Raw genomic sequence first — 22,798 nt, 5'->3', positions numbered from 1 at the left:
CACCTATATTTAAAAAGTGAATTCATTGAAAGGTGTTTGTGGGGATCTTTTGTAATTTCTGTAATATCTGTCATTCTATCTGTCATTCTTTAACATATTTTTTTATAATTCGCATATCGAATCCATATTATTTAATATTCCTGCAGAAAATAAAAACATATGTGCATGTGTGTGTCAGAATAAATAAGTTGGCACGCACACTCCAGGCTCGTGCACAGAGGTTATGAGGGAACCGAACGCGACGAAGTTAAAACACAAACCTCCGGTAGTGACCTTCAAAATGAAACAAAGTATATAGTTGATTTACCTATATGGGATTTATATGCAGTTTAAACTGACAGGTTACACACTTTATATACATACAATAATCAATAGATTCAAGATTTATTCCATTCACTGAAATCTTGTCACGCAATAAAAAGCCATCTTTTATTCTGAAGGCATAGTAGTTCAACTTCTGGTAGTGACGTATGTCCGCACGCTAGCTTCCCCCTTACCTCCCTGGCGGAGCGCAGCAGCAGTCTGTCCGCTACATAGAGCCGATCCGCCGCCGCGGGTCTCCGATGAGCGCCGCTGATCATCCACGGAGGACCATGCAATGAACATGGCCCACAATCGAAGCTTTTTCCTCGATGGTAAGCTCGGACACCCCCGCTCCGATGGGCTGCCATTTGTTTTCCCTTCGACCCCCCGGAGTAAACGCACACACAGTGCCCGCGATTCCTGCTTGGCGAGGCGATTTTTACGGGGGGGCTTTAACGGTCCAAAGAAATGTGCTGGAGGTAAAGTGGCTAACGTTAGCCTCTTGATGTTGGGTCGCTACAACATCCTCAGCCGGCTAAGGGGAGCGATGGCAGCCCGGTGACAGTGCCGTGTTTTGGCGGAGAGTGGAAGGGGGCCTTGATTGGTGGGGGGTCAAGACGGATCGGTAGGGATCCGCTCCGGTGGATTTGAAACGAATCTTGTTTTCTTGTAAGCTTTATGCTAGCACCGTTAGCGCTGACGTTAGCTTGTTCTGCAATGTGGGAGTTGGGTGAGCAACGAAAGGCCTTCCTGCCTCTTCTGCTCGGCTTTTAGCCAATTCACGTCTAAACGACTCACGCGTACTATAAACGCGTTTATAATAACGGTTATGAAACGACAAGCGGACCCCCAGCTAGCATGCTAGTGCCTTATCTCCGTATGCTAGCTAGCTGGCTAATCATTGACGGCCAGCCTGTAAACAGCAGAGCTCCCGGTGCCCTTAATGCCCCGCGGTGTCCGGTAGCTCCGTGCGAGCTCCGAGGCCCCGCACCTCCAAATAAATCAATCAGAGGGAAATACACAGGAGACACATTTCCGAGAGAACAGCTTTACTGGCTTAAATATGCTGTTACTGCCTTGCTCGGTGGCAGTGTCATGAAGGCAGAGGCCATACGCTTTACAGTGCTGTTGATGTTGGTTAAAGGGGGACAACTATACCTAATTTACCATGTTTATGCCACTATTTCTAAGCGAGAATGTTTTAATATTCTCCATTTTTTTCAACTCCAACATGAAATGTATGAAATATCTCACAGATCTTCAGCAGAAACTCACTAGAGCTGAAAGTAGTCCCCAACACATACACTGTTGGTGAGGTGTTTTGAAAGCGCATCTTCATTTCATCTGGAACCAAAGGGCTTTGAGCTGAGATCCTCAAACAGGAAGTCAGGCGGTATTAAGAGACGCGCTAACGCGTTCGTTTTGTGATTAGGAAGCTCCCTAACTGAGGAAATTACTAATTGCTTTGGATAGATGCTTCAGTGCTTCCTTTCTTATCTCTTTTAGCAAAGGAGACACTGGGCCGTCCTTTACCAAAGGAAATGTGGGGATGACATAAAGAACGACATCCTGGTCCTCGCTTCTCCGTCACTTATCTATTCTTCACCTTGTGATGTTCCTCCCTGAGATCAGAAGACGCCAGTCTTCATATTTAAAATAAGAAAAGATATAGAGCAAAAAAATGTGCAGATTGTTGTCAAACACCAGCAGCCGAACAAGGAGATAAACGGGTCTAAATGTAAAAGTCTACATGTGGACTAATAGGAGACGAGAGTTTGTCCACGTCCTCCACTAGCCTGCATGCGTGGGTCAAAGGGAAGCTACCTGGCAACAAACACGCATCATAGGAGACTTTCACCTCCACAAAACATGTTTCCCAAAGGACTGACGTGCAGGACTCTGCTTTTGAGGCTGAATGGAGGTTCTGACTGACGAGGTCAGGTCGCTGGCTTTAAAGCACAGGAGCAGAGAATATGTCAGAAAGGTTTACAGGAGGACGTTTTCACATTTCAGTCCTGTGCTTTGTTATTGTCACTTCACTGAATGTCAGTGGATTCTGAGAGCGGGAAGCCAGCGGCTCGCAGGAAACGCTGACTTTCATCCAGCAGATGCAAAAGTGTCCCCTTGTCAATATCTGTGTGAGACATGTAAAACTAAGAGAAGCTAATGAGAAACAGCCGTGCAGTTATTTCAATATAAATCGCAGAATATCAACCATTGTTGCCTTCAAGTAGACTTTGTTATTTTGACAAACGTCGGTCATCTCTGACTCGATATTGGCCTCAAACCCTCTGTGGTCCCGTTGTAGCCCTGGACCGGTCCGAGGCCCGGCGGGACGGAGGCTACAAGCACAACAACTGGAGCTTCTCTCTCTCTGGGGACAGCGAAGAGGACAGGAGTCATGAGTAAGTACCCCCCCCCCCCCCACAAAGAGTTTTGGCAGCAGTGATGAAGCAGTTTAAATACCATTTGACACACTGAACACTTGTGTGTTGTTTGTGTATCCTCTCAGTGTGAGCGTGGTGAGCATGGAAGAGACGGACCGGCAGCAGCCTGCCCCCCCCGAGGAGAAAAAGGTAAACCCTTCCTCCTCCTCTTCTGCTGCTTTCTTAACTCTTCCTCTTCTTGTTTTCTGACTCTCACTGGTCATGTGGTCTCCCAGCGGGGCTCTCTGATTGGCTGTGTCAGCTAACACTCCTGGGGGGCTATAGGGGATTCTTCAAATGATCAGATTTATGTTTTAGAAATTTATGCAAATTAGGAATAACGACACTTGTATTATTTGTTTCTGCCTAAAACAGAATAAGAATGTGTGTGTTTGTGTGTGTGTCCTCCTCAGTCTCCCGGTCTGAGACACTTTACGTCCTCGGACTCTTTGAGAACATATGAGAACCGCTCCAATAACCACATGAGGCCTCTGAACAAGCTGGCGCCCAAAAGACTCAAGTATACAACTATATTATTTCTTCACATAAAGTCTGTAATGTGATTGTTTGATTATTAGAATAGAAATATAGGGGGAAAAAAACAAGTTGCGTTTTTAGTTTTGAAAGTGAATAAATTATGTATATATTTTTTAACCAGATAATTAGTTGTAATACTTATTCTGAAATTACTTTCTACACCAGTTATTTTATTTAATTATTCTCACTGAAATATTTTGGATCAGTGTTTCCCCTACCATTATAACAGGGGTTCCTTTGAACTCTGACAGGGATGGTCAAACATTGAAATATATATATATACACACGTATACATACAGAAAAAATGTTATTAAAGTGCTTTAAATCGAATAAAAGTGACGCCTAAATAAGTCTTTATTTGTGTATATCTTTTGTTGTTGTCCTCCTCCCTGCAGCGAGGTGCCTCTCTCAGTAGCAGCGCCCCCCCCCATCCCCAACAGAACCAACTACTTCATCATCAGTCCGGCGCCATCGCAGGGCATCGTCCTGCAGGGCCGACACTTCCAGCACGCCCAGATGCCGTCCGTCGCTCGGAAGCCGGTCCAAAGGTGAGACGCAGCTCTCGGTGTAAACAGGAAGTGTTAACGTTGCTCTCAAACTGAGTGGAATGAGCCTCTCTGAGTTCTCAAAGCTCCGTAGGACGCGGGTTCTGTTGTAGATGGTGATGCGTGTCTTTGATTTTCTTTGACGTAGTCTGAATCTCCTTAGTGAGACGTTTCTCTTTTATCTCCAAGCAGCCTTGATCTGAAGGAAAGGTAAGAGAGTCCCTGGTGGTCAGATGAGAGAATGCAGCTTTAACACGTGAAGCTCGGACTTCACTGTAAAAGTGCAATTCCTCTCTTTAATTGATCCATCTGTGTTGGCGTCATGTTTGTTTGTTTATATGGAGGAAATCAAGTCGATTTCATGTTTATTTATCTACAAGAAAAGAAAACACATTTCAATCGATATCCAAACAATGATCATGTTTACTCTGGTACCTGGTTTGCAATCAATGAATTAAACATTGAAAGCTCTCAGTGTAGCAAAATATGTATGAAACATGTTCTAATGCAGCTTTTCTTTTTTCCTTTCCTGCAGAAAAGATTTCTCTACCTTGCAGCAAGCGGAGGAGGTGGAAAGGATCGTCCTCACCTGTCCAGAGATCTCAGGTGTGTGTGATAGGAAAGTGAAGGTGACCTTGATGTGAGGCACTTCCTAAAGTACTTTGATTTTTGTTTTAGAACATATGAAATGTGAGGTAAACAATACTCTGAGGTTAAAAAGCTGCTGCGGGCTGGAGTTCAAAATCATTTTTACTCGCTAAAATCTCTCTAATCAAGTCCAGATAGTTGATAAGAAATGCTAGAAATCTGGACACGATCACCCGTCATGCCTTCAGTTATCACCTGAGCTTCATGGGCAACATCCGGTGCTTCGGCTTTATGCCCCCTGGAAGTTTCCCCAGGATAAATAGGGGGGTGTATTTGAAATCACATGTAATAGCAACTCAGCAGAGCACAATAAGTAGGAAATCACCTCTGCTAACGTTCTCAGCTGGTTATAGCTCTTCATGTTATTGATAATAGCCATATTGATCTTCAACCTTGGTAAATACACCGCTGCTTCTTAGCTGAGTGGGCCGTTAAAGTAAGTCTTTATATTTATAGATTTACAATAACAAATGCTCGTAGCTCTCCTGGTCTGAATGAAAATCACAGATTTAGTCCACAAACTGCATTTGATGTAAGATTCTCGGGGACGTTTTGGATTAATGATCAATAAGTTGATTGTTTGTCAATATTTTCAGAAGACGAGCCTCTGAGCATAAAGCGCCGCTTCCAGCACAAGAGGAAGCCGCTGGAGGACTGCTGCTCTTTACCGCTGCAGGTCAAAGCAGCTGAGGTAAGAGCCGGGACTGCGTTACCCAGAAGGCACTTCTGTCCAACTGGAGATGCTGTCCAACGTGTCCTTGTCGTCCTATTGTCTCTCTACTGGACATCAGCTGTGTCCTCACATGTCATCCAAAGCACATAATAAGGAGGTGTCATGTACTACGCATTAATAAGGAGGTGTCATGTACTACGCATTAATAAGGAGGTGTCATGTACTACGCATTAATAAGGAGGTGTCATGTACTACGCATTAATAAGGACGTGTCATTTACTACGCATTAATAAGGAGGTGTCGTGTACAACGCATTAACAGAAGATGCTGGTTCTTAACCCGACACGCTTGTTCTTAATTCCTCACCAGCCTCCGCGCTCCCCCCTCTACCCCATGCTGTGCCTGAAGTGCAGCCAGCCCAGCGAGGAGGGGGCCGCGTGTCGGAGCTGCGGGGCAGACTCGGCGCTGCCGACCTTCCAGCAGGGGGCGCTGTCCTCCCCGACCCCCCGGGCCCCCATCCGCTCCCAGCCGTCCCCTGGACCGGATGGCCCACAGCAGAAGTTCTACAAGCCGGTTGCGACCATGCGGGTCCCCCGGGGGGAAACCCTGCCCATGAGGATGTCCCCCCTCAGGGTGTCCCCCCTGAGGACGGCAGGGGGCAGGTCCCCCCTGCTGGCCGGGACGTCCGGCTGCTACGGAGCCCGCAACCCGGCAAAAGGGAAGAGGGGCGCACAGCGGCCCCAACTCAACGACCCCAGTGAGTGCTGAGCGTTTAGGGATCATCTCCTCTTAGATGTCTTAGAGGTCCAAGTGGGCCGTATCCCCCCCCCCCCCCCCCCCCCCCCACACACCTGAAATGAGTTTGACATCTGTGTCTTAGATGAAGGAGAAATAATGACTTAGTAACTGACAAATTGTGGGAAAAGAAAGTTTTTTTCCCATTAATATTAAATGCATCATTATTTTGATAAGGTTTTATATCTTTGATAACGTTAATAAACCCAAAGATGTCTATTTGGTTTGATCCCATACGAAAATCTCTTACCGTCTTACAGTCGTCTTGTCCAGCGACGACGAGGCCGATAACGCCAGCACAGGAAGCGTGAACCGACTGGACAGCGTCTCCCCTCGACCCGCCGACTCCGCCCACTCCTCCCCGGCGCCCTCCGGAGGCCGCGTGGAGGCGGCGGTGAAGAGCGCCGGAGAGCAGGAGGAGCCTTACGGCGAGTTCTTCGACGACGTCAACATGAAGATCACGATACCGCGGAGAGCCCGGATGAAGGACCAGGTGAGCGCGCTGTGGGTTTGATGGTTCTACTCCTCGCCGTCTGCATCGCCACGATGATACAAACGTGACACAGAACCATCATGTGTCGAGAAGGGGATGGACCTCACAGGACTCTTTATGTTCTGTATTAGAATGTTCACATATTTACATCCTCTCGGCTCTGCGTTCACTTCCTGATGTTCAGTGAAAGCTTCTCTGATTTATGGTCACATGACTGTTGGTCTCAGATGAATCATCATGATGTCATAGTTCCACTGAGAAACTATTACAGAATCTGATTCAAAGAAAACTGTTCATTCAGGATAAGATTTAAAATGAGACACAATTTTAAGCATCGCTTTTATTTAAAGGATTTCTGTGAATATAATCTAAAGCTACGACCCACTAGAAGAAGTGCTCAGTGGTGTTTGGGGAGAGGACGTCATAGGCCGGAGGAATATCTATAAGAATAATGTTGTTACGTCCACTTCACTTCTTCTCTACTCTCGCAGTTCGGGAATCAACCCGCCGAGCCCTCTTCTCTCCGGCCGAAGAAACCCGAGTTCACGTCCAACAAGTGCGACAGCATCATCCTGGAGTGTCGCAGCGTCCGGGTGGGAACTCTCCGCCGGATGGTGACCAAGCCCGTCGTGGTGAGCGTTTAAACCTCCAGAAACAAAATTAATTTATTGTTGTCAAAAACCTTTTAAAAACAAACAAAATGGCAGCCATAATCACCGCCCGGTACTTCCTCCAAAATTTCACAATTGAATCCTTAAACTATTTAAAGTTTTATTTTTAAAGAAACTATGGGTGAATGATTGAGCATAAACTTCCAGGCTGATATAATGTTTAAAATCCACGGATTCGTCTTTAATTAAGGTAAATATCTCTTTAGATGATAACTGATATGGATATTATCTCTGGGTCAAACAGATGTACGAAGGGTAATAAGTTATGATCCCATAACAAGTATATTTGAATATCTTCAAACTGGACTCAGCTCTGACATTCCTTGTTCTCTCGTTCCAGTTTTCCATCAACCAGATCCAGCTGGAGACTAAAGGTAAAGGACCCAGTAAATGAAGCCTGGTTGCGTCCGACTGCACCACAGCGTGACCTTCAGCTCACACACATGGAGCTTCATGCCTTTAGAAATAGAGATTTACTAAAGCAGATGGAGTTTAGGGAAAATCTTGACTCTTCAAAGACACCAGACTCCATTCAAAGACTTACTACAGGACTCTGCTCTACTTCTCCTTCTGTTGGTCAGTTTGTGTTATTGTGAGACGTGGAGATTCCAAATCAACCCTTCAAAGCGCCAAAGTCTCACAGTGACACAACGACACAGACCGACTAACAGAAGAAGATGATCAGAGACTCGTGGGTCCTTAGAGGATAAATCCCTGTTTTTGTGAATGGAGTCTGGTGTCTCTGGAGAGAGCAGATTGGCGCTCTAAAGCAATCTATCTGCTGCAGTAAAGCACTGACTCATTTCCATCATTACTGGAAGATGACGCCTCCAGAGGGACAATAATTCATTCGGTGAAACCTGCGAGCGCGCCGCATCTCGTCCTCTCGCTGTCCCGTCTTCAGGCTCTGAGCGCAACACCGTGGAGAACATCTGCCTGCGGGCCTCGGAGCTGATCAGCTGCGAGTGGTGCAGCGTGCGGAAGCTTCCCGTCTTGTTCTTCCAGACGACGGCGGCGGAGTGCGTCCGCCTGCGGGCGCAGCTGGACATGTCGGAGGACAGGGGGGGGCACTGGTACGACTGCGCCGGGGACCGTGAGTAACACACGAGTCTTTTCTTATCTCACAAAGAGCTGCAACGCTGTCATTTACAAAAATACGGTTCAACTACATCTCGGTCATCATCTTCTATCTTCTAATATATAAGAAAACCGACGAGAGGAGCTCTGACTGTGACCAGATGCAACCAAAAACAACGTTTCCCTCTCGCACCCTCAGAGTCGGACGAGAAGTTCATCGTACTGATCTTCGAGAACGGGCTGGTGATGAAGGAGCAGGCCATCCTGGAGGACATCCTGGGGGACATCGGCCGGACCAACGGACTCAGCGGCTTCCCCGCCAAGCTGCCCTTCGAGGAGGCCAACATCCGCCTGGTGAACTTCAACAAGGCGCTGGAGCAGAAGGAGGACAAGGTTTAATGACCTTTATGTCATAATAATAGATGACCTTATTGTCTTCCCTGTGGAGCTTAGTTTCAGACTCATTGATCCCCGTTAAGCTGTTTGTTCAAATAGATTTTAATTCTTTTATCCACACAGAACTTTAAACAAGAACAAAAGCATCTTTGTTTTGTCTCCTCAGGAGAAGCCCGCTCAAAGCCCCCACAGGCCCCCACAGGGCTCCCCGGTTACCAAGGCGACGCAGGGCGCCACGTCCAGCCCGGTCGCCGTGCATGCGCGCACGCGGATGTCCACCCGCCAGCACACCGGCAGCTTCCTCGAAGACAACGAGGACGACGAGGACATGACCGACCTCCAGCCGACCTTTTCCGGGCCAATAGTCAAGTGAGTCTCTGTCTCCTCCCCCAAGGTCTTCCAGGCTGACGGGGGTCATATTTAATGTGTCGTCCAGGCTGACGGGGGTCATATTTAATGTGTCTTCCAGGGTGACGGGGGTCATATTGAATGTGTCTTCCAGGCTGACGGGGGTCATATTTAATGTGTCGTCCAGGCTGACGGGGGTCATATTCAATGTGTCGTCCAGGCTGACGGGGGTCATATTCAATGTGTCGTCCAGGCTGACGGGGGTCATATTCAATGTGTCGTCCAGGCTGACGGGGGTCATATTTAATGTGTCTTCCAGGGTGACGGGGGTCATATTGAATGTGTCTTCCAGGCTGACGGGGGTCATATTTAATGTGTCGTCCAGGCTGACGGGGGTCATATTCAATGTGTCGTCCAGGCTGACGGGGGTCATATTCAATGTGTCGTCCAGGCTGACGGGGGTCATATTTAATGTGTCGTCCAGGCTGACGGGGGTCATATTTAATGTGTCTTCCAGGGTGACGGGGGTCATATTGAATGTGTCTTCCAGGCTGACGGGGGTCATATTTAATGTGTCGTCCAGGCTGACGGGGGTCATATTCAATGTGTCGTCCAGGCTGACGGGGGTCATATTCAATGTGTCGTCCAGGCTGACGGGGGTCATATTCAATGTGTCGTCCAGGCTGACGGGGGTCATATTCAATGTGTCGTCCAGGCTGACGGGGGTCATATTCAATGTGTCGTCCAGGCTGACGGGGGTCATATTTAATGTGTCGTCCAGGCTGACGGGGGTCATATTTAATGTGTCTTCCAGGCTGACGGGGGTCATATTTAATGTGTCGTCCAGGCTGACGGGGTCATATTTAATGTGTCTTCCAGGCTGATGGTGTATCCTCCTCCTCCGGCCAAAGGCGGCATGTCGGTGACCAATGAAGACCTGCACTGCCTCAACGAGGGGGAGTTCCTCAACGACGTCATCATAGACTTTTATCTGAAGTAAGCGTTTGGGGTAAAAAAGACGAGCGTCCCTCCCTGAGACACAAATTACCTCCTCTCGTTGTTTTAGGTATTTAGTTCTAGAGAAGTTGAAAAAAGAGGACGCTCAGAGGATCCACGTGTTCAGCTCCTTCTTCTACAAGAGGCTGAACCAGAGGGAGCGGAGGAATGTCCCCGACACCACCAACCTGCCGTGAGTCTCCCCCCCACACACACACACATCAGACCCCCCCCCCCCTTCGTGGCTTCAGGGCCGCAGCCTCACACTTGTGCGTCTTAACTTCTCCAGAATCCAGAAGAGGAAGCACAACCGTGTGAAGACGTGGACTCGCCACGTGGACCTCTTCCAGAAGGACTTCATCTTTGTTCCCATCAACGAGTCGTGAGTCTTTAGTTCAGAACGTCGAGTAGAACATCTGAAAACACATGATCAATTTAGTTAATTTAGACAGATTTTCATTCCTTCATCCCCCCCCCCCCAGAGCTCACTGGTACCTCGCCGTCATCTGCTTTCCGGGTCTCAAGGGTCCGGCCTACGAGCAGAACCCGCTCTACCACGGCGCCGCTCTGCCCACCGACCCCCCCCTCTCAGAGGAGAACCTCCCCGAGCACTGTCGTCCTCTGTCCCCGGACAGCTCATCAGAGGACCCCGACCCCCCCGCCAAGGAGACCGCGGACTCCTCAGACGGGAGGCGAGATGTTTCCGGCGCCATCGGGCCGGCGGAACCGGACCAGCAACACATGAGTGGGTGTCCCTCTGGAGACGTTATGTCTAAATGATTAGGACATCATACGTCCACAAACATCAAGTGCCCTGACGCTCACGTCCGTCTCTGCTTTATAATCCTCATTCAAACATCCAGCATGTTAACACACAGTGTGAGATGTTATGGGACACGCATGGCTTTGTACTAGTGTTCTAGTACTACACTATTCTAGTACTATAGTAGTCTAGTAGTACAGTTGTATGTACTAGTGCTAATATATAAATGTTTCCCAGGTGAGCTGCAGAGAATCAGCGTTTCCTACGGTTCAACCAAAGGAGACGACGACACCTTCTCCGACGACCAGAGCTCCTGTCAGGTACCCTCCCCCACCCCCCACCCACCCACCCACCCACAGGAAGTAGTCCGTACACCCGTGGTCACCTTCACTTCCTCTGTGTCTCCAGGACGAGGTCAGTGAGGACGGGATGCTGGCGGAAGACGCGGTGGGCCCAGACGCCTCCGCTTCGGTCACCAAGCCGAACCCCTGCAGACAGTGAGTTGGTGCACGGGGGGGGTGGGCAGCCCCTGTGGGGCAGCAGAGATGCTGACTGTTGTTTCTGTGCTTCAGGCCGTGTGTCCTCATCATGGACTCCCTGCGCGGGCCGGCCCGGTCCACCGTGGTGAAGACTCTCAGAGAGTGAGCGCAGTTCATTCACACAAAGCGGTCATCTTTCCTGCGGCCTTTGAACGCATCGCCGGTGACTAACGCTTCCATCAGAAAAACGTCCCAAGCAAAGCCTAAAATCTGTCCTTGTTGTAGGTACCTGGAGGTGGAGTGGGAGGTGCGTAAAGGGGACCAGCGGAGCTTCGGGAAGGAGGTGATGAAGGGCTCGAGCCCCCGGGTCCCTCAGCAGGACAACTTCAGCGACTGTGGGGTGTACGTGCTGCAGTACGTGGAGAGCTTCTTCCAGGTGACCAGTCGCCTCCTCCTCCCCATCATCATCATCATCATCATCACCACTGTTATTACTTCTGTAATTCTTGTCTTTTTTTATCTCATGTTGAAAAAGTCCTTGTGTGAAGAACCTCATGTATAAACGGTTCATATTATATTTTATATTACATTAGATAAATGCAAACCCAAATAAAAGGGTTAAAATAAGAGCAGGTAGATCTGAATAAATGGCATACAATCTTCTTCCAATAAATACATACATTAACAAAGTAATGGTACATTTAATGTTTTTATACATGAAATGGGAGCAAATAGTGTCCTCTCTGCTATAACGGTGCTCAGAGGACACTTTTATTATTGGTTTCCGTCTTTCAACACTAAAACAGAATAAAACACTGTCTGTGTCTCTCTCCCCCCCCCTTCATACAGAATCCCATTCCCAGCTTTCATCTGCCGATGAACTTGTCCGACTGGTTTCCGCAGCCACGGATGAAGACGAAGCGTGAGGAGATCCGGGAGCTCATCTTGAAGATCAAGGAGCAACAGGAAGTAGAGAAGAAGGAGGAGGAGCTTGTCCAGGCTCCGCCCAGCTCTCCCGGAGAGCCTGAGATAGAAGAGACGGTCTGGCCGCCACACTTACCCATCAGTCCCTGAGAGCTGATCGTGCCGCTGGACCCTCCCGCCCACAGAACACACCTTTAAACTTTGTACGGAACAAAGCGTGACCCGTAAATAGCGCCGGAGTTTCTCCCGCTGCCTTTAACTTCCTGTTTAAGTTATTTTTCTTCTCCCCGGGTGCAGAGACGCGTTGTCCTCCGGCATCGTTTTGAGTTTTTATACCGTCTCGTTGTGTAGAAAACTAAAACGTAACAAACGAAGCTGCTGATATTTGTTCTCGATGCTCCCGTCTAGAGGAAGGAGGAGAAGGAGGCGACGTGTGGTTGTAGGTCGTTGTGTCGATCTCTTTTCAGCATTAAAGTCGACATGTGAGAGCACTTCTCTGTTTCTGCCTTCAGCGCTTCGGGCTTCTTTTCTGTTTTGAGGTCTGGAAAGTATCTTAGTTTTTGTTTTTTTTTATTAAATAAAATTTGAAAAGGGCCAAAGTTCTCAGTATACAAAAAAATACATGTATGTACTGCATTGTATACTTTTGTATAGTACAGAAGTTTTTTCCTCTGAGTAGTAATGTGAAAACTTTATTTATATCACACTTTTCAAGATGTTACAAATTAAAAAATAAAATAAACTGTTGAACCAGGGCCAGTGAGAGTAAATAAATGTATCCATATCTGTATAATAAATGGATTTATATTTAAATACAAGGTGATAAAAAGGTCTTATATGTGTATTTATACATATATATTTAAATAAAAGGAGGGTGATAAAAGTATGTATATTTCTATAGATCTACAGAATCCGACTCCCCCCTCCTTCACCCGCCTCCCCTCTCAGCCGGGTGTCGGCTGTCTGCTCTCCAGGAGAAAAGAGCCTCTCGTGTTCCGTCACAGGTGATGAGCTCGTAAAGTGGAACCTTTAATAACCAAGTAGAACGTTTACTCAAGCCGTTTATTTCTGTTGGTGTCTCAGGAGACGCTCAGGAGCTTTTCTTTCAGGATTCCATCCTCACCGCGTGGTCTTCATCTATGAGAATCTTTGAATTCCACATTTACAATGTTTAGAAATGAGCACTTCTTTCATTAGACAATCCCTCATTTACATATTTAAACATTTCACACCACTTGTGCAGAAACATAATTTCCCGAATGTATCAGTAAATGTTTTGCTATGAAGGTATATTTGTGTCTTTATTACGCAAACAGAAAAAAAATATTGACAGCAAATGTATAAAATGTATAAACTGAGGATAAACTATTTGTTTTCTTACGAAACTAGAATTTTTAACTGAAAAACAAAAACTTTTGCTCTCAAAAAAAAACCCTTCGTTCCAAAAATGTTATTGTCTTGCGGAGTCTTTTATTAAACAACGACATGGAGGGCTGCCGTGTTGACATGAAGCCCCACTTGCCCGCATGTCACGTTAGCGTGTAGCCCACCGTGAGACATGCCTCACGTCTATGTTAGCTACAGTTATCTATGACACAGTGTATCGCTACCTGTTACCTGTTGGCTGTTTCCTGTTTACTTCTTGGTGCCGGTGGTGGTTCGGCCCACAGGGAATAACCACCATACGGAACCGTAGTTCGCTGGTGGTGCCAAGAGGCGATCTTTAAGGGTGGAGGCGACCCAGTCGCCAAGTTCCGGGTCCTTCTTTTTCAGCGCGACCAGCACGTTGAGGTCACCGCCCCACTTCTTACACAAATCGATGGAGAGGTTCCTGATAAACTGCCTCAGGGTTTTGGGGTCGAGGTCAAAGTCGGTGCCCTCCAGCTCAGCCCGCGTCCTCTCCAACAGAGGCTCAACGTAGACACCAACGTCTGAGGCGGCGTCCACCTTGTTCTTTTTGAGTGTCTTAGCGACCAGCGACCGGAGTAGGAACTCCAATGTCTTTTCCTTAACGCATGAGGACATCTTTTCCTTTACAACCGGAGATGGAACAACCTCTACCTCTGAGTCGTCTTGGTCTGGATGGTAGTTGGGACCTCGGGCATCGGGCCTTCGACTGGGCCTCCATGTCGGTTTAAAATCGGACATTTTGTCCGTCTGGGTTTCTTGTGGTTGACTGTGAATTGTTGTTATAACTATAATCTCTTATAGTAAATATCCTGCTGGTGTGTCCAATGAACTGACCGGGATGAACCTATGTCCTTAACTAATCGAGTGTCCATTCCAACGTTCAAATCATAAACAAACAACCGTCACCATGGCAACCGCGTCGCTGGTCCGCGACAGCTGACTCAAAGGGGAAAAAAGGGAGCGACGCTTAAAGTCGAATTATGCAAATTAGTTACAAAGGAAAAAGTGATTTTCTTTCAGTGATTTATTTTTCAGCATCAATTATGTGGCGCAGCCTCCACGGCTTCACGTGCCTCGTTGGAAAGGTATTTTAGATGTAAGATGGTAAAAGGACGTCAGTGTACAAGTGTTTAAAGGCTGTAAACTATTACCTGAGGTAGTGGGGTGAAGGATCAATGTAATGTTTCAGTGTAATCATTTAATCAAAAACAAGAACATAATTAGGATATTGTGCCTCACTGTACGTCCATGATACCGGTAAGCGAACTTATCTATGTGGTCAGTGAACGTTACACATACAATACTTCTAACTGGTATTATAAAGTAGTACTTAAGTGAATGTACTTGCTTACATTCCACCACTGTAAAGTACTGAATATTTATTGTACTTTGTACAGTTGCTCTCATGTCAACAACACAAGTATAAATACATAGATATGATGTAATCGAGTAATATATTTGCTTCCTGGCAGGAACAAATCATAAAATATGATGACGTAGGTGATGACCCGGTGGGAGCAGCAGCGCCCCCTGCAGGGAGACTGCGTCGTTTCCGTATTTTGCCTCCTCGTGACGTCACGGGCCGGTTTCCCAGGACTGCTGCGGGAGTCGGAGGCTGCGGGGCGGGCAGAGTGTGGCCCAGGCTGCCGGAGCGGACACCTCGTATCACCCGGAGACAAACAGACCAGGTGTGTGCGTGCGGGCTGAAGGAAGCGGAGGAGCCTGCGTCTCTCCTTCTCTACCGGGGGTTTAAAGCACCGAGTACCGGGAGCTCCAGACGAGGTAGGCAGCGGCACCGCGACGAGCCGTTACCGTCGGCGGTGTTAGCTTCCGAGGCTGTCAACACCGCACGGGTGGCGTTAGCCCTTCTTCCCGACACCTGGCGACTAGCTACCTGGCTACAACAGGTGTCTAATGCTCCAGCAGGTAGCCGGGATTCGTTTGTTCCTCTCCTGCCTCGGCGGGGGGGGGATGTCTCGTTTTTCGTCCTGCTTTTGTTGGAGATCACGCCGGACTCCTGCAAACATTTGTCAATTTAAAGTTTTTGTGGATATAAGTAGAGGCTCGCGTGTAAAACAACGTGATTGAATACACGTTTTGAAGGATTTTGTCAGACTCTACAATTCGGCACTCAAATAATCCACCGTGTGTTTTTTTTATTGTAGTAAAGCTCCAACATTTTCCTTCACTCATCGGCGCTGCATGCGGCCAAAGGGTTTAAGCTGGTTAAAGAACATGCAGGCAAACGGTGTTTAAAAGTTTGATTATTCCGAAATGTGTGACATTTTGTGGTTTATATACATGCCGAATTCTCCAAAATGATCTCCTATATCAGATAAAACAGCCGAATCACTGAGATTGGCCGTTCATGTGACTGGCAAGAAACCCGATTCCCAAATTGTCCCGTTTTTGGAACGAGATCCGGCCCGTCGTCCGTAAAGACTGGACTTGCGCACGCACACATCGAGCACACGAAGCGTTTCAGGGGTTGAGAAGCTGCGAAGGGAAAAAACCCACTGGTGCGTTCATGTGTTGTTGTGCACCGATATGTCACATCTCGGGCACGGCTGCGGCCTACGCACGCACACGCACGCAGCTGAGCCTGGGAAGAAGAATCAATGGGCATGTTTAGCATCAGAAGAAGAGCCGCGTGGGTGTTTTCTGTCCATTGTGACGTTATAGCGATGCTAAAAGAGTGTTTCATCCCCAGAGGTGACGATCCAGTTAACATGCGCAGGCATGTATGTGCTGTGTTGCATGATTACATAAGATATCTCTCCTTGTGTTCTTGAGGCTGAAGCTGCTTTTGAAATTACATTATGGGGGACTTTATTACCTTATATATATATCTCTCGTGCATCTGTTTGGGTGTAGGTCAGCAAACTGCTGACTTGTGAGGGACTTTGACTCACCTCCACTTTGTTTTATGGCCCTTTTATTGACCTGTAGTCACATCATGTCACATGTGTTACCGTGCTTGTTGTAGCCGCGTCTGTCTGTCCCAACGTTCAGTAACTTTAGGGCTCAAAGTCCTCTCAGGAAGTGTCTCTGCACGGCTGCATGGTTATCCGATTAGTTGGTGGCTTCACAGACATGCATACAGCAGCTAGTACTTTGAATTGTGTGTAAAAGTACTCTATTGTCTTTTTGACTTCCTGCATGAGTGCTCGGCATGCTGGGTAACGGCTCAAGTCCAAGTGTCTCATACGAGATAAGCAGTTTATGTGCGTCCTAACCCATTTAAGATATCCTTGTGTGGAGCGAGAGAGAGGTAGTACTACTCTGTACTTGTACTCTGATCAGAGAGTATTGTCTCGTTCTGAGGAGGAAGCAGCTGGAGGTCATAGGTCAGAGAGGGGAATTGTTGGGATAACCAGTCGAGGAATATCCTGGAAGTTTATTGTGTGAGTCGGGATAAAAAGATAAACATCTACATAGATGTATATCAATATCTATATATATGTCTACATAGATACATATATAGATATATATGTAGAGGTCTATGTCATTTACATTTTACATCCTCTACGGTTTATTTCAGCTTCTGGCTGATGAACGTTATGATTGTAACGATGGTTTAAAACTAACAAAATCCCTTTTTACACCGCCCACTCTCCTCTTCTCCACCCAATTGCCTCCTCTGCACCACCAGCTACGTAGTCGGAGGCTTCAGTTGGACTAATGCTAGCTAATGCTAACCGCCCTGCAGCCCTCACCCTCTCTTGGGTGGAGGTGATGGAGCAGCGGGGTTTAGACGATGGAGGTTTGTGGTGATGGGGAGTTCTGAGGGAGGTGAAACCTCACGTTGTTGTTGATTTCTACCTCTCGTCTTTGTTCATGAGGACCACCAGTCGTTTTTCACTCGTAACGTTTTGCAATGAACAAGATGTTCACACGTCTGCAGATAAACGAAGCCTCTATTCGATCACATTTCATCAACTGTTGAATGAATCGATAGGTGGAGAAGAGTTTTAAATGTGATTATATTCCAGTTTCAATGTCTTCGAGTGGTCAAAACATTCAGCTTGAAACCTCCGTTCTGAAACGTGCTGCAGTCAAACCAAACGTGTAAACTAGACCTCTAGTTCAGTAAAGGAAGCTTCATTATTCACCAGTGAAGACAAAACACCCAAAAGCTATTTTAAAACCCGTGTGTGTATTATTAGTCGTCCGATCTTCTTTTATCACGATAGTTTTCAGAAGTTTCTCCCACACGTTGGGTCTGTCACCGTGGGGGGCGGGCGTATCACCTGTGACCTGTTTCAAAGCTGAAGGGCTCCCCTGGCACGGAGCCCATTGCATGCTGGGTAATATTTAGTGGGAAGAGGTTGTGACGGTGCTCTTCTGTGAAAGGATACTAAGGTCGTACAAGTTCTCTCTCTCTCTCTCTCTAATTAAAATATATATATATATAATGTATTATACTGTTAACCGCTGCTTTTTAAAATGTAAAAGTAAAAAGACTGAACACTTTTTTGATACTTTAAAGTCTTTATAACATCTGATCGTTCTTCCTGTTCGATTATTCTCATCATTGGTTAATCAGATTATAATCTCATATCTATATAATAAATCTCTTCACTTGGATCAGAGATTAATTTACACAAAAATAAGACTTTTAAACCAAACAGAAAAATAACCAAGTATTTTAATCATTCACATTTGGGGTTCTAGTCCAGGCCCTGAGTTCACGGCCCCCGGGAGAACATTTTCTAATATTAGGATGTGTCATATATTTAGCTCGTCTTCCTCAACTGAGAAACCAGTTTTTTATTTTTTTCTTGGCTGCACGCAATCTTTCCCAGGATGCCTCTGGCTATATGGGTGGGCGGGGCTCTTGATCCTCGCCGCGTCAGCCCTCTTCCCCTCTCTTCTTGTTTGGTGTCGGTTTGATCCTCTGCAGAGAGGAAGTGACGTCATAGACTCCCAATTAACCTCCATCAGGACATGAGACAATGTCCGCAGGAGACAGGAAACCACAAACCAGGAGATGCTTTTTAGGTCATGTTCCTCGCCTAAAAGGTCCTGAGCGACTCGTGGGTCCCCGCAGCTCGATGGGGCCCAGAGTCAGCTGATCAATGAGTTCATCAACGAGGGGAACGCTGGTCAGCTGACGCGTGTGTGGGATGTTCTGGGGTCGTCTTCCTTGTCTGCGAGGGTCTCCGTGTGGTGGACGACCTTTGAGCGACTCGGTTTATGGGCGTCGGACTTCGCCTGCTGGGGGCGACTCGTCAATCTTTAAACCGCCGCAGTGGAAGTTTGTGAAACTTCAGCGGATTCTTCAGCTCGGCTGAAGTCATCAGAAACGAGACTTTGACTTTGATTACTGAGGACCGTCCCATTGAATAAAAGCAGCTGGTTGGCCTTCAGCTTCACTGAAAGGAATCTCCTGCGGTCACTGAACGCACCTTGCTGCGGCCAGGCGTTGCCCTCGGTGTGGCATGCTGCGTACCTTTCATGCTGCTTAGTCCTGACGTAACAGAAAGGTGTGTTTCTTTTCAAAGAAAACCACAAAGGGAAGAGATGCATTGTGGGTGTTTGTTTGATGTCAGACGTCTGTTTGTTTACACGACAAATAAGACTGCAGACTCGGCGTGTGTTGTTTCTTTGTGCGTCTGTGTTTGCAGCAGAAATATTTTGGTTGCACGTGTGTGAATCCGACCAATGTCCTCGTTTAACATTTTGATTTGTCTCCGCCCACTTTGGGAGGAGGAGAAGGTGTGTGGGGGTTCAGTTCTGTAATTAAATAAAAAAATCATCAGAATCAGCAAATAAAAGTCTAGCCGGAAAAAAACAAGTACTTGTCAATACTAGAAATGGTAAAACTAATGTAAAACTAAAAGTGTGTGTGAGTGTGTGAGTGTGAGTGAGAGTGAGATCGGAGAGATTGAAATGTGACCCGTGCAGTGCAACAGAAGGACGACCTCACACTGTTGCTCTGTTGTCAGTCTGCCCTCATGGTCCCTGAACACTTCACCACGTGACCTCTCCAACAATCAGCTGTTTGTCAGTGAGCAGGGCAGTGGGTCGATGTGTGTGTGCGTGTGTGTGTGTGTGTGTGTGTGTGTGTGTGTGTGTGGGGCGCGCACGCACACACTTGAACCTTTAGAGTAAAAGCTGCTGGTTTGAGCTGAACAGATTCTCATCCTGAGCTGTTTGAGGCTTTTCCTTTTAAAGGGACACCGCATCTCTTTGTTGTTTTTATCTAAAAGAAAGAAAACATGAAGGTTTGTTGAACCAAATACTCTTGTTTCCAGCTGGTCAGTTGTGAGGATTTGCTGCATTTTCAGCATTTCTGTTTCTTTTAATCTCTGCATAAATATTATGTTTTAGGAAAGAGTGATCGATTTTTATCACGATTTGCTGACCAGTCAATAGATGATTGGTTGGTTCCCGCCCTCAATGGAGCGCGCTCAATACGCTTTACAAGTGGACATCGCCATGGCGACGTCTTTCCTTGGTTCGTTTTGAAGCCCCGGGTTCAGCTTTTTTTGGCTGCTGCCATCTTGGTTTGGTGATGAAGGAACCGCAGTGATGCTCATCAATGTGTTTTAATGGACACTTGAACCTGTGACCTGCAACCACGGGGAGCCGACCTCATCACACCTCGCCCCACCCGATTCCAACAAGGCCAGGGGCATTATTTCATGTCACCGCGTCATTAAGTCTATCCTCCCCCCATGTGGAAGGAGAGCAGGAGCTTTTGGGGCGTTACCTGTCGCCAGGTAAAAGCCGATGTTTACCAAGTGAAAGGGGCGGAGCCACAAAGCTTCGGGCCTTTGTGTTTGTACCTCGTATAGAAAAGAATGCACCGTCATTTTTTGAAAAAGCCCCCAAAAATGAAGGGCAACTTTAAATATGAAAAAAAAAAAAAATAAAGTTGGAAAGCATAAAACAAAAAAAGATATTTTACATTTTATCGGGAAACATCAGCCATCAAACTACGTTTTAATTTTGCATTAAGTTGTTATTTCTTTAGTTGGGTTTTATTATTTAATCTCAGTGACCGATTATCTTGTCATTCATCCTAGCTATCAATTATCAAAACAAAGTAATTTTATATTTGGGGTTTTGAGGTTTATTTTTCTTGCACAAACAAATTATTTTAATTTGTAAATCTTAAACGAGGATTCAATGTAAAGAAAGATATTCAACGTTTTTAATAGCAGACATTTAGCCTTGTATTCACTTTTCTTTTAGTTTAACAATGCTTACGGTATTAATTAATAACAATTTTAAATAATGAATACAGAAGTGCTTTGTTGCAGATAGCATCATCTGTCTTGTATTCTACGCACACACACACACACACACACACAGACGTTAACGCCGGCGCCTCTCTGCTCGCCGTGCTTTTCTAGAATCCCCAGCGTGCTGATAGCGATGGAGGACGGGAAGCCGGTGTGGGCGCCACACCCGGCGGACGGCTTCCAGCTGGGAACCATCGTGGACATCGGAGCTGACAGCCTCAGCATCGAGCCCCTCAAGCAGAAGGGCAAGGTGAGCGACCTTTGACCCGTGGAGAGCTGCGTGCTAGTGGTTAGCGGGGACGCTTTGTCCCCGCTAAGAAGAGGCTGAAGAGCTTTAGGTTTCCACGTGATCTCTGGAAGAGAATAAATAAAGTAGGAAGTTGAGTGTCTCTGTCCTCCACTCAAAGCTTTTATGTCGCTGAGAGCCGGTCTCCGTGGTAACGCACCGAGTGCACCCTGCTACCCGTAAAAGCTCTTACCCAGAAGGCATCTGTGACGGATTGTGTGTACTGTCAACCTATAAAACCCACACACAACATGCGTGAAGTCTCATGAAGGTGCAGCAGGTGTTCCTCTGCTTCCTGTAGATCGGTTACTCATAAAACAGGACAGGACTTAAACCTTTTCTCGGCCACATGATCCCTCGTGATCCGACCTTTGACCTTCCCCTCCTAGTTGGAGGGGAAGTAGATCATCACATCTGCCACATCTGGATGAGGAGGTGTTGTTTTCACACTGTCTTCACTCAGAGGTCGGAACAAAGTCGGCCTGTACGGCGTGTCAGTGTGTGACGATGCGTTCACTGGCTGTCAGGAATCCACAGAGATGCATCTGTCCCGTAAATCAGTTCTAATGGTCTCGCTGTCGACTCACTCATTATTATTGTTATTATTATTATTATAATTAGAATTATCATCATATTTATAATTATTATAATTATGTTCCCATTATATTTGATTATTACTATTGTTATTATCATTATTATTATTATGTTTTAGTAGTCTTAACTTTTAATTTTAACTAATCTGGGTTGTATTTAAAATACACCTTTTTAAATATCAGATGAACTGGGAGCAGATGAAGAGACCTTTAGACAACAAATTAAGAGAGGAATAATAAAGAAATAAAAATACAACTTGTGAGAATAAAAACAGTTAATCTGTGATCTCCTGCAGACCTTCCTGGCTCCTGTGAACCAGGTCTTTCCTGCTGAGGACGACGTCAACAAACACGTGGAGGACAATTGTAAGTTTCCTCTTCATCCATCGAATGTTTCTAATCTCATCCAGAATGTTTTAATTAATTTCCATAGAATGTGTGGTGAGAAGTTTGTTTAACACAGATTTCATCTTTCTTCTGTTCTTTTTCCTACTCCTCCTCCTCATAAAATTATTAATATTATTGTTTTTATTATCACATAAGATCAGTCATCTGGACTCATTGGTGGGTTAAATGTTAAATACGTCATGTCTTTAACTCTTTCTTATGTGGATGTTTAATTGCTGTATTCTATGCGTCTGACATGTTCATGATGTCATAATGTGACTCTGATGTTGTTTGTTTCTCAGGTTCTTTGATGTACTTGAATGAAGCTACTCTGCTCAACAACGTCCGCGTGCGATACAGCAAAGACAAGATTTATGTGAGTCATATTTTCAGCGGCACGGTGGCGTGGTGGTTAGCACTGTCGCCTCACAGCAAGAAGGTCCTGGGTTCGACTCTGCCCAGTGGCCTTTCTGCGTGGATTCTCTCCGGGTTCTCCGGCTTCCTCCCACAGTCCAAAGACATGCTCTGGGGATCAGGTTAATTGGGGACTTTAAATTAATAGATGTGTGAGTGTGTTAGCGATTCTTCGATGTACTCTGTCTATCGCCCGAAGTTGGCTGGGATGAACTCTAGCCCCCCCGCGACCCTGTGTGCAGGATAAGCGGTTTGATGATGGATGGATATTTACAGCGATGAAAAGAATAATAACTGTTTGTGTCAAAGATCAAAGGTCACTCTTACAACATGCTGTTAAAGGCAACAATACAATATATGAATAAATAAACAAATGATAAGTTA

The 22,798-nt window shown here is 46.4% G+C and overlaps 2 protein-coding genes and 1 long non-coding RNA gene across 16 annotated transcripts in view; 2 read left to right on the top strand and 1 right to left on the bottom strand.

The window, feature by feature from the left end:
* Positions 1–427: 427 nt before the first annotated feature.
* senp6a (SUMO specific peptidase 6a) lies at positions 428–12,903 on the top strand. 4 transcript variants are annotated; one of them, XM_040160706.2, is made up of 24 exons: positions 463–635; positions 2,612–2,708; positions 2,816–2,879; positions 3,143–3,249; positions 3,662–3,814; positions 4,004–4,021; positions 4,347–4,417; positions 5,059–5,150; positions 5,502–5,889; positions 6,188–6,420; positions 6,912–7,052; positions 7,432–7,465; positions 7,996–8,184; positions 8,368–8,561; positions 8,731–8,933; positions 9,792–9,908; positions 9,979–10,101; positions 10,198–10,290; positions 10,391–10,653; positions 10,909–10,991; positions 11,080–11,168; positions 11,244–11,312; positions 11,436–11,586; positions 12,000–12,903. In XM_040160706.2, exons 1-24 carry the CDS (start codon positions 599–601, stop codon positions 12,222–12,224), a joined length of 3,234 nt encoding a protein of 1,077 aa, XP_040016640.2. In that variant the 5' UTR covers positions 463–598; the 3' UTR covers positions 12,225–12,903. The 4 variants fall into 4 exon arrangements, with proteins under 4 accessions (XP_040016642.2, XP_040016640.2, XP_040016638.2 ...); XM_040160704.2 differs by having other exon boundaries at positions 5,056–5,150; XM_040160708.2 differs by lacking the exon at positions 4,004–4,021 and having other exon boundaries at positions 428–635.
* A 219-nt stretch (positions 12,904–13,122) lies between these two features.
* LOC120808091 (uncharacterized) lies at positions 13,123–14,427 on the bottom strand. Its single transcript, XR_005709913.2, has 2 exons — positions 13,692–14,427; positions 13,123–13,221 (listed from the first exon to the last, which is right to left on the bottom strand). It is a non-coding gene; the product is annotated as an uncharacterized LOC120808091 (long non-coding RNA).
* myo6a (myosin VIa) overlaps positions 14,406–22,798 on the top strand; it is a 34,452-nt gene continuing 26,059 nt past the window's right edge. For 6 of the 11 annotated variants that reach the window (XM_078093385.1, XM_078093384.1, XM_078093383.1 and 3 more), the window contains exons 1-4: positions 15,055–15,266; positions 20,846–20,984; positions 21,910–21,979; positions 22,303–22,376. In XM_078093385.1, coding sequence (XP_077949511.1) covers positions 20,868–20,984; positions 21,910–21,979; positions 22,303–22,376 — 261 coding nt within the window. In that variant the 5' untranslated portion in view covers positions 15,055–15,266; positions 20,846–20,867. Of the gene's footprint in view, positions 14,742–14,956; positions 15,267–20,845; positions 20,985–21,909; positions 21,980–22,302; positions 22,377–22,798 lie in introns of those variants that run through there. The other 5 variants (XM_078093377.1, XM_078093376.1, XM_078093378.1 and 2 more) reach the window with 4 other exon arrangements.

The sequence above is a fragment of the Gasterosteus aculeatus genome, chromosome 18 (assembly GCF_964276395.1).
Source record: "Gasterosteus aculeatus chromosome 18, fGasAcu3.hap1.1, whole genome shotgun sequence".
Classification (NCBI taxonomy): Eukaryota; Metazoa; Chordata; class Actinopteri; order Perciformes; family Gasterosteidae; genus Gasterosteus; species Gasterosteus aculeatus.
The sequence above is the reverse complement of the archived record's forward strand: the minus strand, read 5'-3'. Positions and strand labels throughout refer to the sequence as shown.